Below are 21,110 nucleotides of genomic sequence, written 5' to 3' on the forward strand. Positions count from 1 at the left end.
TGGTCATTGTTGCAGGCTATGATTCTTAAAACTGCACAGGTAGGAAAAACATTATAAGTTTGTGTGTGTGTGTGGGGGGTATTACGAATTGAACCCGGGGGGCAGCAAGCTACACCCCCAGCCCTTTCTTCATTTTTTAATTTTGAGACATAGTCTGGTTAATTTGCCCAGGCTGGCCTTGAATTTGCAGCCCTCCTACCGCAGCCTCCCAAGTAGCTGGGATTCCAAGGATGTGCCACATCTGGCTGAGATTAGGTTTTTGGATCTTGTCTTCCTGGAATTCTAAAATTCTCATCATCTTTATCCTAACAACAGAAAATACGGGTAAGAGTACAAAGTGAAAAGGCAAATTCTCTTTTTTGGAGTCTCTGTCTTAAGGACACTAATCCCACTCATTACAGCTTTGCCCTTATGACCTAATCACCTCCCAGAAACCCTGCCTCCCGGTACCGTCATTGCACATACAAATGCACACACACAGGAGAGTGTGGAGAGATTTATTACTCGCGAAATGACTTCTACGGAGAGCAGGGCGGGCCCCTGTAGCTGGCCTGAAAGTGACTCGCGAGAGAGCGTGAGTGGGAGATCGGCCTGGGGTCACTCGGGGCTGAGCGCTCCTACCTGTGGGCAGTGGCCTCTGTGGTCTGACTCCACCGCAGTGTTAAGGGCTGTATCAGGTTGCCTAGCTGTGGGGATCAGGGGAAGAAGGGGGTATAGTAGCTGTCAGTAGCCAAACATCAAAAAATATTCTGAAACTCCATACCATATGCGTGACTGTTGAGGGCCCACTGATAAAAAGGTGTTGTGTCCACAGTACAGGTGACTGTCTGTCACCAGCACCAGCTGCGAGCTGGAGGCACGGGGTTCCAAAGTCCTCTGGCATCTTTCTTCCCTCTCCTGCCCTCCCACTGCTTCCCTCCCCCTCTCATTCTGACTCTCTCCCTACTGTTTTTGACAGTTCAAGGTAGCTGTGCCTTTCCCAAACCACGTCCTTACTATGGGCTGCATTGTTTATGGGCTTATGGTGCCCCAAGATGTGGCCCTACACTTTGCCTAAGCTTATTAAATACACAGATTCAATTTTGAGTCTGTTGTTGGATTTTGGAGCAAATGGCCAGGAGTTTGCCTTTCATGACTACCATCGTTTTCATCAGTGTTACAGAAATGGAGAAAGTTTCTGCCTTTGCTCATGGATGAGTTGGTTTGATTTTGTATCCATCTGTTGGTAATTAGCATATTTTCCCTCTTCATGTGCCAGTTTCTTTATTTTTGGTCATGTATTTGCTAGTTTTTGGATTACTTAACATGTCCTTCAGATTTGTTTTCTGTTTGGATCAAATGAGCCTTATATAAAGCAATTGGTCTCAATTGTAATGTGCATTTTACCGTTATGTAGGGGCTTGTATAGCACCCTCAGTCAGGGAATGCTGTGCATAGTGAAGATTTGCCTTTCTAAATCATTGCAGGTGATGCTGATGTTGGTGTCTCAGTGATAAGCCTGATCAGTACTGCCCATGAGGTCTTGAGTTTTATGTGCTAACTTGGTATTTTTGTTTAATGCACGTTGAAATGAATTTTCAAGTGTCTAAATATAGTCCATATATCTATTACATAATTGACCTTTCTGGTATGTGTGCAATTAGCTTTGAGAACTCTTTTTTTTTTTTTTTTTTTTGGTAGCAGGAATCGAACTCAGGCGCTTATGCTGCTGAGCTATATCCCCAGCCTGACAGCTCTGATTAAGTATTCCTCAGGTAGAATTCAGAGGAAAGATTCTGTCCCATTAAGACTGAAGTACAGACTTGCAAATATAACAGTGTGAGGCAGTATAAGGACAGGAAGAGAACAGGCAGTAGAAATTAGAACCCATGGGCAAGAATACAACTATGGTTCTCATTTAGTTGAGAATTCTCTTTCTAATTTTCCAATAGTGTGCATAATCCAGTTTGCCAATGCTATGAGTATATATGTATATGACAGGAGAGTGGGTAGGATATATGTGTAAGAGAAAATGAATAAAACCCAATTTAACCATAATCTGGTAGCTATGGGCCTGGAAGTCTCTATGGAGAAGATGAACAAATTGTAAGCACATAACTTGATGGTACTAGACATCATAACTCACACCATTCACTTTGGCCCAAGGCTCCTCAAACCTCTCTGGGATTCAAAATATATAGCACCTCCTTCAAAGGCTTATGTAAAAAATTTCTTGAGTTTATAAGTTATTTATAAGTTATTTGGATACAGCTAGAAACTTCTAAATTCCTAGGGATTTTAAATTTTGTGTATATCTGATTTTTACCCAATCCAAAAGAGCAAATAAACAAAAATAAGAATACAAAAGTCTACAAAGTAAGTGCACAGGTTCTTCAGGCATGAATGCCTTCCCTGGGACTTACTACATGTGATTTGGGGAAAGTTGTTCAATCTGAGTATCTCAGTTTCTTCATCTGCCAAAGAGACCTTGATATGTTTGTAAATTTGTAAGACTAGCATGAATTAGTGTGTATAAAATACTTAGAACTATTCCTGAGAAATAACACAGCACAGTATTATCTGTAATCACATTTAACAAAAATAAACTCATGTAATCATTGATGAATTGTACCAACAGTTAATCTATACTTTCTATGTTCCTGAAATTATTTTTAATTCTGCTCTTGGCAAACTGGAGGACACAAGCCAGACATCTGGCAGAAAAATTGTTTTGCCATTGTGAACTGATCAAAAAGGATTTCTATCAGGAAGAAGAGAGAAGGGACCAATTCATTTAAATACTTGGCTAGAAGGAGCTTTATTTTTATGGAGGGAAGTTCTTTCATATTTTCCCCAAAATATTGAATTCTGCCAGTGAGGAGACTTTTTATTTTATGTCTTTCATATATTCTTTTCCTAAAAGACATATGTCAAGCTTTTTGTGGGCTAGATTACTTTAGTTCATTTATTAATTTCCACTGAAGCTAAAGTGACTTCAAAGGGATCTTCCCTTTTAAATCAGTCCTTTAGATTGAAAATCTCTGTGCCTTCTTCACCCATTTATGCAGTCCCAGAGCTACTGAATGCTAGGCTCAAGTTCTGTTTTTAACAAACACAGACATCCTTGGTCTTGATTTAAATCTTGTGCTCACCATCTGCACAACCAAAAATTGTCTTGCTTTTTATTTAAGGCATTTGCAATCCTAACAAAGTAGGGGGAAGAGGACGGCCACTAACAGGAGGCATTTGGAAGCTGCCAATTTAACCTTTATATTCTGTAGCATTATTCTGTAACCTTCATATCGTGCTACATTGTTTTGTGAGCCCTCAGAATGAATGTTCCATTAGCAAAGACATTATCTTTTTCCTTCTACCTGCCTCCTAGAGATTCTGTTTTATCATTCTCGGGATGAGGGTGTGGTTTCGTGCCACCCGTAATGTTGGTACTGTTGGCAAAAATATTTGTTTAAGGAGGAGCTGAATCATGCTTTGCTGAACGTTGACTTTACAATGATCTCCTTAGTCAATTTGTTAATGAATTAGTCATAACTATGTATGTCACGTCCTTGTAGGTTCAATTTGCACAAAATGAATAATTTCCCAAAATACAGTCTGCGTGATTTCTGTTCAGAAGGTAGATATTCCCGAGGGGCACTGGTTTTGTAAGAAGGTTGGTTTAATTGCCTTCCTTTTGGCCACTTTGTAGAAGTATGAAATTGATTTGGGTTTAGATATTTATCATAACAGGGTTTAGGATACAACATTTTTTGAGGTTTCTCCCCAGGCTTGACTGGCCCCACTGTCTTGGGCCTGGGGCAGCACAGCACACTATGGCAAGAGTGTGTGGCTGGGCCATGAAAATAGGAAGAGCCTGATTCCCACAGCCCTCTTTGACGACCCACCACCGCACAGTGACCTGAGACTTCCCATCAACAACCCCCACCAAAGCTTCCGCCACCTCCCAGTACTAGCAGTTTGGGTATGAAACCTTTACAGGCAGGCCTTTGGGGAAACCCAAGGTCCAAGCTGTATCGGTTAAGATTGCTGAGTAGGAACATGTGAGCGCCTTCAACTTTATTAGAAAATGCCAAACTTTTCCACAGTGACTGTACCACTCTCCACTCCTGTGGTAAAGGTACAGGAGTTCTCACTGTCCAGTATATTCTCCCACACTGAGTTTTGTCAGACTTCAAACACAGGTGACCTGCATATCTGCAGGTTTACATCCGCAGACCAAGCTTAAATTACAAATCCTTAAAAAGTTGGATCTCTACTGCGCTTATACATACATTTTTCTCGATATTATGCCCAAAACAATACAATGGCACAAATATTTACATAGTATTTCAATTGCAGTTTTAAGCGCCTATGAGTTTTTTGGCCTATTTTTTCATGGATTCCATTTTCAGTAGTTTTGCGGGATTTAAATCCTTAAATTAGGTATCATTTGATTATATTTGTTTCAAGTACACTCTCCTACTCAATGTGATATTTTTTCTATGGTATATTTTGAGAAAAAAGTTACTGATTTTTATATAGTCAAACTTACCACCTCCCCTCTTTATATATAGGATTTTTCATGTCTTTGGAAATCCTGTCCTATTCCAAGGTTATAAAAATATTATGCTATATTGTCATGTAAGATAGTCACAGTTTTCCTTTCTATATGTAGTTCTTAATAGACTTGGGCTAGACTGTTATATGGTATAAAATTGGGATCCAGTTTCACATATTTTCGTAGGAATATCCATTTTGGATATTTGTACTGAATATTGAAAAGACCTATCTTTGTGTAAGCAAGACCTTTAGTGCTACTTCTGCCTGACATGAAATGGTCATAAATCCATGGTATGTTTCTATTTTATTCTTATTTCATATCTCCATGTCAATACCATACCACCTTAGTTACACTGTAATAACTAAAAATATTTCTCACTAGGTGGTAAATTAAATAATCTTAATTTACATTTTAAAAAGTTTCTTGGATCTTTTTTTGGCATTTTGTGCCTCTGTTCTTTCATATTAGAATCAGTTCTTAGATTGAAACCCTCAAGAATTTTTGAAGGATTTTGTTGAATTATAGATCAATTTGGGCTTGTCAGCACCTTACATTGATGAGTCTTATAAGTAGCAAAAACTGTGGCTTGCTTACTGTCTTTCTGTAGCTTTCCTTTTTTTTTTGTGGTACCAGGGATCGAACTCACGACCTTGCACTTGCCAGGCAGACGCTTATGCCACTGAGCTGTATCCCCAGCCCCTTTCTATCTTTCTTGGTAAAACATTTTAATAGTGTTACTGTTTCCTCATACATGACCTTTAAATATGTTTCCTAAGTACAGTACTTTGTATTTTCAAGAATTCTTTAAATATTTTTTCTTTTTAAAATTTTCCTGGTTCAAGTTGGGGAGATTTTTTCTTTTTAAAATTTTCCTGGTTCAGGTTGGGTACAGTGCTTGCCTGGTGAGCCCATGGTCCTGAGTTCGATTCCAGTAGCAAGAAAAAAAAGAAAAGAAAGAAAGAAAGCCATAAAATTTTGCTGGTTCAAAGTTTTTTGTATATTTCTGCTCATATCTAGCAATTCCGCTAAACTCACATATTCTGATATATTATCTGTTGAATCTTTTAGGTTTCCTTAAGTATACATAGTGAATAATACCTTGATTTTCCTCTTATAATCTGCATATGTTTTGCTCCTTCTTTTGTGCTGCTATATATCCGCTAGTAGCCTTAGGACAACACAAGGATAAAAGGTAGTAGTAAATGTCTTTCTGGTATGTTGATTGTTGTAGAGAAAACATTTAAAAGTATGAATTTGATGCATATTTTAAAAAATTAAATTATTACTGAATTTCTCTGAAGTTTACATACTCACAGTTTTTTGAATTTTAACACATACACAGATTCATGTAACTACTACTGTAATCAAAATAGAATATAAATTTATTAGCCCTCAAATTTCCTTTATGTGCTGCAGCTCTGTGGTCAAACCCTCCCCTCATCTCCAACCTCTGGCAGCTACCACTGTGATCTGTTCTTTGTCCCTCTACTTTCATCTTTCCCAGCAGTCAGGTAAACGTAATTAAACACTAGTTTGTCTTCCAAGACTGATGTCTTTTAGTGCAGACGATGACTTTGAGAGTCATCCATGGTAGCGCGTGTGTTCTTTTATATGCTGTGTTGAATTCCATTGCATGGGCACACTATGGTTTGTGTTTTAATCTATTGAACGAAGCTCTGTAGATCATTCTACTTCCTTGAATTAGCTTCTTGACCTATTAAACTTCAGATTCTTTGTTAATGGTGATAATAATGGTACCTCAATCATAGAGTAATTGTAGGGCTGAAATGAGTTAACATGAAATACATTTGGGCCTCTGTATCTAAGGATTTAAATTCATGAATTTAGTCAACCACAAATCAAAATGGTTGAAGAGAAAAACATTGTATCTATAGTAACTATACATTTTTTTCCTTGCCAAGGAGTTTAGTGTAATACCTAGTTTCATAGTTTTTATATTAAGTATTATAAGTAACCTGAGGTGATTAAAATATATGGCAGGATGTGCATAGGATGTATATGTGATATATGTACTTGAGCATCTGAACAGTTTGATATCCTTCAGGGGACCTAGAATCGATGTGGACTCTGCACACTGTGGGACAGCTGTACTTACAGTAATGCTTGTTATTAGTATCTGGTTAATTTTGTCACGAATATTAACAAAGACTTTGAAGTAAAACAGAAGTGGACAAGTTCAGGGAACAGCAGGAGGCCGGTGTGCCTGGGGTTGATGTCTAGGAAGAGGAGTAGTGTGAGATGACAAAGAGAGGTATGTGGGAACTAGATCACAGAGCTGTATGGGTTTCAGCGGGGGTTTTGATTTCCTTCCAAGTGCACTGGAAAGCCAGGGGGGAGACATGATCTGGTTCATGCCTGCAGGAGATTACTCAGGATGATGGGAGGAAATTTAGTTTTAGTGTTGGTAAGAGTGACAGCTGGGCACCCTACTGGAAAGTACCATAGCCGTCTAGGGGAGAGATGTGGGGGCTTGGGTCATAATGGTAGTAGTGGGGAGACAGGGACAAGTGGCTTGAATGTAGAACCCACAGAACTTGCTAATGGATTAACAGCTCAGTGGAACATGATCTTCACAAGAGCACAAAATGATCAGTACTCGGGGCTGGGGATTTAGCTCAGCGACACAGCGCCTGCCTGGGAAGCGCAAGGTCGTGAGTTCGATTCCTGGTACTGGAAAAAAAACAAAAAAAAAAGAAAAGAAAAATGATCAATACTCCTCTCTCTGTGGGGGTTTACCAGAGGTTTCTCTCATCTACTTTTGAATTGAAACCTCATCTTTCATGCCTGATTTGTGAAATCCACCTGGAGAAATAGCCTGTCTTCTACTTACTTTAAATGAGGCCTGACTTCTTTCCTACTCATGTTCACAACCATAAACACATTTGTAAAACCAGCTTATCCCAGAAAAGACATGTACCTGGAGCCCTGTGCTTTGTGTTCTATGCAGTGTGTGTAGTTCTGGGACACCACATGCTTAGCTCTTCTGGAAAGTTATCTTGGATGCTTTGTGCTAACCGAGCTGGCTGGTAGTTTTGGTGGTTGGCAGGAGTCCTTTTGTACACTGGGGACTTGTTGAAATAAATATTATGATTCTCAAATGAAAATTGAATCAGAAATTTATTTTAATCATTTCAGACTTAATTCACTCTACAACATTTTACTCAAATGAGAAATAGTCTTAACTTTCTAAGGTGATCTGAACACTAAAATTGGCCCAGGGTAGTTACTTAGTCTTGCTTTCAAATGGAGATTAAAATAGAGAGATTAAAAAACAGACTTAAAAATAGACTTCTCCTATCTCACTTAGGAAATGTTCTTTTATTTACTGCTCTTAACACATCTGTGTTTGTTCTCTGTGGGGCCTACATTTCAACTCCTCCTTAAAGACAAATGCTGACCCAGTCTTCGTATGAAACACCTTAATCAAGCTTTTTTTTTTTTAACCCTCTGGAATCTCTCCTCAAGCACTGTCCATTTATAGCATCTATTTATTTAGCTGATTGTGGGAGACTTCGGAGATCTAGGAGATGCTTTCTTGAATTTTAAACCTTGTTTTGTGCTTCTTTGTAACTAGCTTCTTTTGTGATCTTACAGAATACCAAGCTGCTATTTTACACTTGAAGAGGGAACACAAAGAAGAAATTGAAAACCTACAGGTACATCTATCTCTTTGATTCTACTGAACTGGCCATCTGATACTGAGTTTTCTCAAGTACTGAAGTAAATATTCCTCTTGTGTTGAAGCATTTCACTAGATGCCATCAGCATCTTGGACCTGCCAGGGGGCACTGACTTTATTGTGGGGATGAATGTCTTGGATACTGTGTTTAATAGATTTCAGTTTCTCTATTTGAAAAAATGCCATTAATGTCTTTTAGACTTTCACTAGATGTACATAATTTAGTTAATTTAGTAAATAATTTAGTTAATAATTTAGTTTAGATGTAATAATTTAAAGGTTATCATTCCTATGCATGGTAAATTATTTTTGTTCTGCCTACTTGCATTCCTGTGTGCATGTCTGTGTATCTCTGAGCATACCTTCCTGCAATATGATATCCTGCAGATTAAGGCACTTAAAGGAGAGCCCCTCATGGCAGGAAGTTGTGCTGAGTCATTCTATATCCACAGGGAATACTGGAAAGTTGCCAACTTGCGCCTCCTTTGTGAGCAATGGCTGAAGTATCTTGGTCCTTGTCCTGCCATGAGGACCTTTCCTCTTTTTAGCATTTGTTTGCAATGCTTAGGGCAGGAAGCTGAGAATCTTAACTTCAAATAACTAGATATGCAGAGTCAGAGTCTAGTTTGGAGTAAACCCATACTTTGGGTGAAATGGCAGCAAAATTTAAATAAAACTTCTCTTTTTTTTTTTTTAGTCCCCCCCCCTCCAACGAGGATCGAACTTATGACCTTGCACTTGCTGGTCAGGTGCTGTGCCGCTGAGCTAAACCCCCAGCCCTAAATAAAACTTCTTGCTCATCTAATGCTAACTTATTACTTGCTAATTTAATGAATTTATGGATGAAATAGTCTTTCTTAAAATTTATTTTTATTGGTAACTAGAAAATTGTATAAATTTATGGTATACAACATGTTTTGAAATATGTATATATTGTAGAGTGAGGAAATCAGATTCATTAACATTTGTATTACTTCAGGGACTTATTTGTGTTGAGGAAACTTAGACTCTACTCTCAGTAATTTTCAAGTAGACGGTGCATTTTTATGAACTGTCATCACCCTAATAGATCCCTTGGACTCATTCCTCATGTCTAACTGAAATTTTGCATTCTCTGACCAGCATCTCCCTAATTCTTTCCCTTTGCTGTGTACCCCCAGCCCCAGGTAGACACGGTTCTGCTGTCTGTTTCTGAGTTCAGTTAGATTCTACATGTGAGGCCATAAAGCGTTTGTCTTATTGTATCTGGCTTATTTCACTTAACCTTAATGTCCCGCAGGTTCATCCATGTTGCAAACAATAGGGTTTCCCTCTCTGTTAGAATGAATAGCATTCCATTGTGTGTATATACCACATTTGCTTTATCCATTTGTTCACTGATGGTCACATAGCTTGAGTCTATATCTTGGATTTTGTGAATAATGCTACACTGAATGTGTATATGTAGATATCTGTTCAACATATTGATTTTGTTTCCTTTGCGTATGTACCAAGTAGTGGGATTGCTGGATATGATAGTTCTTTTTTTAATTGTGGTTATAGTAGCTTACATTGTCATCAACATTGTGAAAGGGTGCCCTTATTACTGTTATCAACTATTATCAACCTATTTGAAATCCTGATATGTTTTATATATTAATCTTTATTAGATGAATGGAAATAGTCTTCATTTCTTTTAAAGAGTAGGAAAGTTTACTGAGGAATAGGAATAGCTCCTGAGAGGCAGGAGGGGTCCTGACTGGGTGGCCAGTGACCTCACTTCTCTGAGAAAGTTTTATAGAGGAAGGTCATGAGGAGTGGGTTCAACATGGGTCAAATTACAATCAACCAATAATATTACAAATATAGCCACTTAGCTAGTATTGATCTTGTAGTAGCAAGGGCATATGGATGGCATCATTAATTTTGGTTGATAATCCGTAGTCTTACTCTTGTCTTTAATTTTCTTAGTAGTCTTAGTCTTAGTAATTTTAGTTTTAATCTTAGTGGGTGGGAGAGGATGTCCCACCCCTAATGAGGCAATGCTTTATTTATATGGGAAATCTCAAAATGTTGGTATGAATAACTTCAAAATTCCATAGGAAAATATGTAAATCTGGCCATTGTGACTTTAATCTTCTTCAGATGCCCCTCTAGCCAGTCCCTGATGCATTCTTATCTTCTGCCCTAACTCCCTTGAGGACCCAGCCCAGTCCAACTGTCTGTAATATCTGTACCTAACCCGACTGTCCACAGTCTTACCTCCTCTGATAAGGTATCCTTAACTGTGGTTAGTGGAGAGTGGGTGTAGTTTCTATATAGCTGCTTTAAGCCGAGGAGGGCCAGTGTTGAGGACACTGCAGTCAGGGGCCTTTTCCAAAGGTCTCATTTAGTGGGCCTTGACTAGAATTCATGTTGTAGTTTAGCAGTTATATACTCCTTTTACAAGGTTGATCTAGTGGATCCAGGTAAGGAGTCTGGCATATTTATCATTGCTTCTATTGGCATGATCCCTTGGCAAGAACAAACAAATTTTCTAAGAAATTAAAGCATGTATAATCAAGGCATGAACACTAGAATGGAAAGGCAGGTTGGGGAAAGAACCATGTCCAGACACTGATCCTAAAGAACTGGAACAGTGATTGCAATCAGTTGGCTGTTAGACCCCTCTACTGATGGAGGTTATCTCTAAAGTCTGATATTTCTTGTCATAAATCCCATTTGTTTTACCTCTAAGAACATGGATAGTTTGATAGTTTTGAGGGACAATTTTAGCTAAGGAATTTAAAGAATTTAGAGACACTTGTTGAGCTTTTATAACTTTCACCATTTTTTTTTTTTTTTGATTCACAGAACCATAAAAGTGGTCAGCTACTGGTGTAGCTAGAAACTGCCAGAAAGGGTCAGTAAATGGAGACCCTTTTTATATCTACCTTTTATTATTGTGGTGTTGTTTTCATACATTGTTTGACTATATTTTTTTGCTGGGTGTTTAAGAACAAGTTAAAGTGAGACCTGTGTTAATGGAAATTAACCTCTTGCTGTCTGTTGAGATCAGGTAAGTCTTCTGAGGCACTACATTTGGAACCATGTGCAGAGCTGCTCAGTTCCTCTGTCAGTGTCAGCAACCAGGATAAGTCACAGTCTTGCTTAACCATGTTGCTTTCTGTGAAAGCATGGGAGCCTTTTCCTCTTTAATGCCCCTCTTTTTTGGCACACTGTACGTTCATTGATTCCTGTCCTTTGGAGTCCAGAAATCTCCCTCCTCGGGAGGTTGGGTGACTCACCAAAGTTGTAGGAAACTATAGAAAATGTTCCCTCATGTCCTGGGTCCTCGTTGACCTTGGAGGGCCGGGGCCAAAATACCAGCTGTCCTCTTAGCCTAGTAATCTTTCTAGTTCTGGTGTCCAAACTTCAGTTGTTCAACACTCAAAAGAGATCGATTATATTAGTATTGTAATGTGAGCAGTGAGCTTAACTGTTAAAATCTCATCTGGATAGCAAGTACTTTGAAATATAAAGTATAACTAGAGGACTGTTATTTCTTACCAATCATGGTTGTTTTAGAAGTGAATCCCTTCAGGCAATTATAAGGTTTCACAGAGGAGACTTGAAATCAAGAGCACACATAGTGTTTTCAGCATGACAGTCATAATATTATCTTTAAAACACATTTAAATGTCTATCAGTATAAAATAACTTTTTAGTCAGTTATCTAATTACAAGATATTAAATGACATAAAGAAACTTTACCTAAATTTATTATCTTTTAACCATTTCAGTCACCAAAGTGATATTTAAGCAGCATGCACTTGTTTATAGATATACTTTAAAGATTATTAATTTCTAATCTCTAATCATTAGCGTGACATTGTCTGGACTGTACAGTGTTTAGGTTCCTTTGCCTATTACAACACAATTATATAACAATGATACAAGCACAAGCCTGTGAATATATCTGCATCATTTGGGTGTCTGTCCAATGCAGACATGGATTGACATGTGCATTTCATCTCAGATAGCTGGAACATAAGTAAGGGAATGACACATATTTGAGTGTAAAAAATTTACCACCATAAACAACTTTTACCAGTAGAGTATTTTTAGTTCTTTAAGTTTAACTGAGACCATGTTAAGAAAATCTTAGATATAGAAAGTTTAATCTTTTAATTATAGCCAACTGAAATAAATCTTAACAATTGCTTTAGATGACTCATGAGAACCAAATCATAACAATTAGACACTTGAAACTTGCTTTAACCGAGGAAAAGCTCTTAAATTATTATAGACAAACAATCAAAAACCAATCTTTAATGTTATCTCAATTAGCTAACAAGCCAGATGGAAATATGGTACAAACTTTAAAGACATCTTTATTTTGATCTTGTTAACTCACTGTTAACCCTGTGAACAAAGATATTTGAGCTATTTCATAATTGTCTACTTATCTATTTACCAACTAAAATAGAACATGTACCTGAAAATTGACACACAGAATCATATGTAGCAACCCAATCATATATAACTCTTATACTGGCAAACTTTCATTTTTAAACCTTATGTAAGCCTTGAGGTTATCAGTCTTCATTTGTTAATGTTTTAAATAAGTTTGACTACCCTGAAAACATTTACAAATAGTTTTCCATGGAAATCTCAAAAAGAACCAAAAAAAGAGAGAAAAATTGTTGTGCTAAAAATTTTTTTTCTTTAAATGAAGCAGCTGCAGGTGTTTTAACTGGTTTAACATTGAACAGACAGATGGACATACGTAAGATGAGCACATTTAAATTAGAGTGCAGTCTCAGATGTTTTTGAACAAGTTATATTACAATAACCCTTTTGCAGTTTTTAGGTTTGTAACTATAAATAGACTAGTCAGAACTTTTATAGGCCAATTAACAAAGATCTCTGGTAATAAGAATTGGAAGGAATACAAACCTTTTACAACTGTGAAAGCAAAGGCAGTTTTTAAGACAGTACTTAGGCTGATGTTTTATAGCTTTCTTTTCAGTAATTGACAGTATGCTTTAAAATAGCTACAATAGTATGTTGGATTATATATGAAATCATTGAAAGTAGCAAAAATTTAATTTGATAAGTGTCAGGGTTTATGAATTCCTCATACATCTTATCGAGGTAGATTTAAGGAGTTCAAAAAAGGAAATGAGTCCATTTCACAAAGAAACTAAAAGTGGAAAAGTACCTGTCTCCTAGGGGAAAATAGAGGTGGAGACTCTTATCACTTCTGTTGGAAAATGCCCACAGTGACTGCTCTTTCTTTATCTTTGTTCTGGTGTCAAAAAGAGTCTCACCTGTCTCAGAGGATTTGAAATTGATGAGGGATAATTTAAGAAACAGATTTGCAAAGAGGGCAGTGATTCTGTAAGCAGAAGGTTTATTAACAGCCAAGTTGTAGGGGCTGACACATTTCCCTACATTGTAGGTCAGCCCTGAGAAGGTTGAGACAGGTAAATTATTACTCACAGTAACAGCAATGGCTTATAGTTTCTGAGTTCTTACACTGTGGTAGGCCTTCTTCTAAGCACATTGCATGTACTATCTCTATTATCTGTATAAAATCTTGTGATCTTATGTCTAACATGAAGAAAAGTGTAGTGTGTTAATTAGTTTTCTATTACTTTAACAAATACCTGAGATAATAAATAAGAGGAAAGAAGCCAGGTATGATGGTGCACATCTGTATTCCCAGTATGCTGGGAGGCCGAGGGGGAAAGATTACAAGTTTAAGCCCAGCCTAGGCAACTTAGTGAGCCTCTGTCTCAAAATCAAAAGTAAAAGGACTGGAGATTTAGTTCAGTGCAAAGGCACTGGGTTCAAGCCCCCCAGTATCACCACAACCACCACACACACACAGACACATGGACACACACACACACACACACACACAGGGAAAATTTATTTTGGCCTGTGGCTTCAGAAATTTCAGCCCATGGGTTGGCCCTGTTGCTTTGGGCTTCTGGATACCGTAGAGGAGCATGTGGTGGAGGAGGTCTGTGTAACTTATCGTGACTGTCAGGCAAAGAGAAAAAGAGAAAGGGACTGGGGTGCCAACATTCCCTTCCAGGGCACACCCCCAGGGGCTTAAAAGTAGAGGCCAAACCTTTGGGTAATACACATAGGCCTTTGGGTGATATTCAAGATCCAAACTTATATCAGTTGGAGATGGAAAAAATATATATATTGTGACCATGATCTCTATTTAAAATATGTTAGACTAAGGTATAACTAGCAGCAGTAAAAATATTAATAATGTTCCTGATTATACTTTAGATTTTTTTGGTTAATTTCTCAAAGCATTATCTGTTCTTTTCATTGTATTAGTAAATTTTAAAAATTTTCCACCCCACATTTATATTATTTTAATTAATTAATTAATTTTGGTTTTCTGAGACAGGGTCTTGCTATGTAGTTAGTTCAGACTGGTCTTAAACTCACTGTGTAGCTCGTTCTAGCCTCAAATTTCTTTTACCTCAGCCTTCTGAGTGCTGGGATTATAGGCATGAGCCACTGTTATAATCTACACTTAACTGCCAAAACCCTGTGGCCATGGCACACTACTGCCCAATTTATACCCTTAACTCCAGTAGGAAACTATTGTAGCAGTCATAGGCAATTCTCAATAGGAAACTGGCCCCTCTGATCTTGGATTTGACCTGGAGGAGTGTTTTGTTTTTCAAACAAAGCATTTTAAAAATTGAACTTGGAATAGCCATTTTTAAATGGTAGAGATTTTTACACAAAAACCTGGATTTTTTGCAGTTTTTTTTTAATTAGAAAATCTGACAGTGGTGGTGTTCTGCATAACTGTAACCTGCTGGTGTTGATAGCAAGTGTACACTTCAACTAGGACATATGTTCTCCAATTTGACACTGTGTGCTCCGGGCCAGTTCACTGGCCTAGCTTCTTTGTGCTTTAACTAACATCCCTGTCCTTGGGTGCTCTTGAAAATAAAACAACTAGTTTGGCAGCCATAGCAATCAGTCAGAACAGATGCCATTCATGAAACACATAAGCAAAAATACCTAGCCTAGCTGTACTTGTGTTTACCCACTAAATGTTATCACTATACCTATTTCATTCTATAAAGTCCCTTCTCTTATCACAGGATTAGTGGAAAATAATGGGTAGGAGAAATGCTGTTTTGAAGTTCATGTCTTTATTTGCGATGTCTGTTAGGGCTTTTATGGATTGTTAGAACTCTCTCCATTTTCAAATTGTGGAGTGAGTATCCATGTATGTTTGAGAATTTGAACAGGCCTCTCTAGGATAAGAAGACTTTTATGCTTAAAATGCACAGGGAAAACTACTCATTCTGGCACCATATACAAGAATGGATGTGTATTAGATTTAGTTGTTTGGGGAACATCTTCATAGAATTTAAAGAAACAATCTGATTCAATGAACAGGGCATCTAAATTCAGCCTTCTATTCTGTTTTTGACCACAGATTTATAGAGAAATCACTTAATGGTTCATTTCCCCCACCAGCAAAAACCTGACCACCTAAAATGTTTTGATTGGATGGCTGACTTTTTAGTCTGTAGTCCAAAGCCTAGAAAGAGCCTGGAGTTTTTATTCTCTTGCATGCTGCATAGCCAACATTTGCTAAAGTATAGAAAGCACCCAAGGCCTGGTTCTGAAACTGACTTTTCAAAATTTGTAGCATTTTACACACATTTCTCATATAGTCCAAAAGCAAAAATTTATTGATAACACGAATGCATCAGTCCCTGTAGAGATGGCTTGGTTGTCAAACTGAATTCATTCCAAATTCATGTTCAAATGCAAAAAGGTCAAGAACTAATCATATTTTTCCCATAAGAAATAAGGAAAAATCAAATAATGGGTTCTGAGACCCCAAAACTATACTTATGAATTCTTTTTTCCAGGACCTTAACAAATTTTTCAATGATTTCTTCTTTATCATGGTTCTCACAGTTTTCCATGTAGCTTTACTGATGGCATCACGAAGTCTCTTTGGAGCTATGGTTAGATGTTTTACACAAATCAAGCACAGAAAAGCCCACAAGGGTGCATGTTTTAGCACACTAACTTAAGTACTATAAATTGTCTGGGCAAGAGCGGCGCTTAGACTACAGCATCACCCCTTTGTGTCCAAGGGGAGGTGCAACTTGTGACTCATTCTTGGCCTGTACAGGTTTTTTTCAAGTCAGGATTTTGGTTTGACTGTCGACCAAAGTTACAAACACCAAGCAGATTTTTTTCAAACTTTGCTGTTCTAGTAGTGGAAAGTTTGAGGTTACAGCCATTTGACAGCCAAGATCTCACTGTATATTTGTCCAGCTTCAAAGCTCCCATGAGGAAGTGTTGGCAAGTCAAGAATTTTGCATGATGACAATATTTGATGTCATTACAATGTAACCACGTAATAAAAAATTCTTTATTTTTTTTCCAAGTATGCCCTTTATTCAGCAAACTTTGCCCTGAAAGTTCATAATCACTTTATGATATTCAGCACCATTGGGTTCATTTTTCAACTTAGGATAATTCTGTTTCTAACTTCATTTTTTAGAAAGAACACCTTGTTTTTAACAATTCTTTATAGTTTCTTATTTGAGAAATTTTTGCACAGGGTAGCAAGTTCATGATTATTGGGAAAGAAACATAGTTTAGGCCTGCCTTATTAAGGCATAGGATAAAACGATTTCCTACAATACAGTTATTTGAGGCTGTTTAGAAGCTAGAATTTGAAAATCATTGTCACAGCTCTTTTTATAGCTGGTTTAGTCCCTTATTGTAATTTGTGGGTTGGGTGGGACACCATTTTATAGCTGATGACAGTGTGTTTGCACTAGGACCTCAGAAAATTGATCAGCTCTTCTGGGACATAGTTTCAGCAGCTGTGTAATAATCCTGCTGCTGGGTCAAATGGGACCTCTGATTGTAGTTTTTTGAGGAAACTCTACACTGGTTTCCACAGTGGTTGCATTAGCCCACACTCCCACAAATAGTGGAGGAAGGTTCTTTTTTCCCCTCATCCCAGCCAGCACTTGTTATTGGTTGATTTCTTGATGATGGCCTTTCTTTCTGGAGTGAGATGGACTCTCATGATTTTTTTAATTTGCATCTCTCTAGTAACTAGTGATGTTGAACATTTGTTCATATATTTATTTGCCATTTGTATTTCTTCATCTGAAAAGTGTGTATTCATCTCAGATGCCCATTTTTGGATTGGGTCTTTAAATTTGAGGGGGGTCTAATTTTTTTTAGTTCTTTATATGTTCTGGATATAAGTCTTTTGTCTGAGGAACAACTGACTAAAATTGTTTCTCAGTCTGTGGGTTGTCTTTTCACTTCGTAACCCAATTCACTTATATTTCTTTTGTTGTGTGAAAGCTTTTATCCAGCTATTCCCCTTCTGGGTGTCTTCCTGGAAAAATTAAAAACATCATACCATAGCAATATATGTTCATAGCAACACAGTTTGTAATAACTAAATTTGGAAACAACCCAAATGCTCATCAACTGGGGGATAGATAAAAAGATTTTTTTAAAAAAAATATATAATGGAGCACTACTCAGCCATAAACAAGGATAAATTTGAGGCATTTCTAGGCAAATGGATGCAGCTGGAGACCATATTCTTTTTTTGTTTTTGGTACTGGGGATCGAATGAGACCATACTCTTAAGTGAAATAAATTGGTCTCACATGGTCTCCCTGGTATGAGAAACGGAAAGAGTAAATAAGGATCAGAATGTACAATAGATATTGTAAAATGGGAAGAAATTATTCAAAATGAAAGAAGAAGGGGGAAAGTAAGGAAGGCTAAAGGAAAAAAAATGGTTAAAAACAGGATAAAATGGAAACAAAGCTTTTAAATAGGGAGGGGTTGATAGGTTGAAAGGAGGAGAAGAGATTAAGAAAAAAGAGAAATCAAAATATATCATGTACAGGTACAAATTCCCTATGATGAATATAATCATTATGTATATCTAACATGTACCAATAAACTTAATTATAAAAAATAAAAATAAATAAATTTTAAAAAATAATCCTGCTGCTAAAGCTGTCACCGCCCCCTCAAGGGTACCACTTCTGTAGCACATAGTTATTTCTCGTTCCTTCTTCCCTGGGTCTCTGTATAGTTAGGCAGCTTCAGTTTAGAATGTCTCTTAAGCGTTTTTGATTGAGAACATCTTTGGAACATTTAACTTGCTCTTTGAGGGTGACTTTCCCATGATCTTGCAGGCATTCTGCCTCTGTACTCCCTATCAGTGTGGTCTCAACCAAGATTTGTCAAGGCTTTTCCCACAGAACAATGACACTTTGATACGGTCCTTAACGAATGGCTTCATGGTCAGATAGGTTTGAGAAATACCTGCTATTCTTTTGTTAGACTCTTACCACGTTAGAGAAGAACTGGAATAGAGAAAAACCATATATCTCTTTTATTACCCAAGAAACCCGTTTTTGGAATATTACTCTATGTTGATTTATATAATCTTATTATCTCAGGCATAGTCCACATATGTATAAGTTAAATTCTTTGAGTGGTTCCATTGCCCTTTGTTTAGTATCAAAATCCTGCTATTACTGCTCAGTATAAGTACCTTAGAGGGAACAGTAATTTTGTGTTTCTCTGTGTCATTTATAGTATAGCAAAGTTTTTCACCCATGAATGACAAACAATAATTTTTATAATTTATTGCTAAATAATAATAGTGCCTAAACCTTATCAAATTCCTACTCTATACTGTACTTATGTTCTAGGTATTTAGCATTAATATTAGAAACAATGACTGTAGAACTATAGCTTAGTGATAGACTCATTGTCTCTGTTTTCCAGATAGCAGAGATGGTAACTTGTCAGAAATTGTATAATAGTAAGTGGGGAACCTGGATTTGAGTCCATCTAGGTCTGTCAGGCTTGCAGCCAACATACTTTCCAGTAAGCATTAATAGAAAGAAAATTAGATTTAGAATCAGAAGATTTGGATTCTGGTTTCATTTTGGGGGCTCTGAACACAGTAAGTTTGAGGCAATACTTTGGGCTCAGTTTTACTAATTTCTAATGTCAGGGATAAGGCCATGTAGTTTCCAGTAGCTTCTTTAGATTTTATCACTGGCCACTTTACATTTTAAAGCAAACACACCTGATTTATCTACCACACTATGCTTTTAATTTAGGATTATCTAAGTCAGAATTTTAAAATTCCTGTTACTTATACTTTCTTTTTTTCTTCAAAAGATCTATTAGCTGGTTGTAGAGGTTCTTCTTTATAGCCAGTGGGCTCTATTCAGTTCTGCTTGCCTCTGTGGAAGAATGCATTCAGGTTTTCAGCTGTATTCTGCATGGAACACTCTAGCTTCTAGAGTCTTATGCACGCTCAGTGAAGGAATGCAGAGATGTAGCTCTTGGCATAGTCAAGCAAACTTTTAAAGGAGGCTCCCTTTTTCCTTGTATCAGGAAGAAAGTCTGAGTGTTGGGTGGGTAGGACTTCTTTGGATCTCTACTTCCTCAGTTTTTAAAGGAGAAGAAGAAAAAAATACATGCCCTTTATTTTCCTTTTGAGGAGCTAGATAATCTAAGGATAGTGTTTTTGGCCAGCACTTAAGCAATGGGGAAGTCAGTGCCATGGAAATGACAGATTGTTTTATCTGTTTTTAACTGACATTCTTTGGATTGTGGAACAGAAGAAAAAGAACCAGCCAACACCGACATTTCCTTTACGGGAACCATATTCGTTTACGCCATTCATCACATGTGCAGCTCTTAGCTGAGAGGAAACGTCAGCAAGCAGTGGCCTCTGGCAGGCCCTTGCTCCTTGTGCAATACAGTTGTATTTATGGTAACCCCCACTGAGAAACCATCGAGGGACAGTTGCCAAGTGGAAAATTAATTTAGTTTTTACCTTGTCCCCAAGAGAACCAAATGGTGTGTTGGTGTCCATGAAGAGAAACTTGTAGATGTCCTTACGCAGTGCATCGGTCCCCTTTTAATAGCTTACACATTGCTGTTGAAACAAAAATAAATGCAGACTACTTTGAATTGATAAAACTAGGTTTATAAAGATGTTAGTTCTGAGCTTCTTTCATTTATTTTCATCATTCTCAACCCAATACATTTAAATTTCTTAATTCCTGGAGAATGCTGTGAAGAAAAGAAAGCAATTCATAGATTAACAAATAAGACTTCTATAAATATGAAACATATGAAAATTTTTATGAAACTTTGTTGGTATTCCCCTAAGTGTTGATATCTGTATTAATCATTACTGTGATGCCAGAGTTCTTTTAAATGTTGAGAAATATTTAATTTATTTTACTGTGGATGCGTGATAAAATGTTATGAGTTTTATAGACTTAAATGTTGCGAGTCCACTGACTCATTACTTTTAAGACCTCTCTGAGGCCATCTACAAACCTATAGATACATTTGGAGTTCAGTTTTGAGGAAACCAATGGAATGGTTAATTCCTAGTGGAATTAGCAGCCAGAAGTACTTTGTATCACTCTTAAAACTGCTATCTTGCCCTGCAGAATTCAGATATGATGTTGAGCTATGCTCACTGACTGAGGGGGCTGGAGTTAGAGTGCAGAATGCTTATGGCTTACCTGTATAATGGAGGCTGATACTGGCCTCACACTTCTTTGTGTACCATACATAGCTCCAGGCTTCCTTGAATGCCAAAGCTATTTTTGCAATAAAGATAAAATTCCCAAAATATACTTTCACATACATAACCCTTCTATTTATAGTTCATCTTTTTATATTCAGTAAACACTAATTGTATACCTGTTGAAGTATGAAATGTGTTAGGGATATGATGTCCTTTAATAATACTGGCAATAATAGCAGTAACATTTATTGCCTATCACTAAATGCCACAGAACACACTTGTTATATATC

General features: G+C 37.3%; 1 protein-coding gene across 6 annotated transcripts in view; it reads left to right on the forward strand.

Moving 5' to 3' along the window:
• Nucleotides 1–21,110, forward strand: part of Fmn1 (formin 1) — a 408,229-nt gene that overhangs the window by 178,272 nt on the left and 208,847 nt on the right. For all 6 annotated transcript variants that reach the window (XM_005381169.1, XM_005381170.1, XM_005381172.1 and 3 more), the window contains one exon: nt 8,153–8,214. In XM_005381169.1, coding sequence (XP_005381226.1) covers nt 8,153–8,214 — 62 coding nt within the window. The remainder of the gene's footprint in view (nt 1–8,152; nt 8,215–21,110) is intronic.

Source organism: Chinchilla lanigera, unplaced genomic scaffold (assembly GCF_000276665.1).
Source record: "Chinchilla lanigera isolate Chin_1 unplaced genomic scaffold, ChiLan1.0 scaffold00015, whole genome shotgun sequence".
In the NCBI taxonomy this organism is placed as follows: Eukaryota; Metazoa; Chordata; class Mammalia; order Rodentia; family Chinchillidae; genus Chinchilla; species Chinchilla lanigera.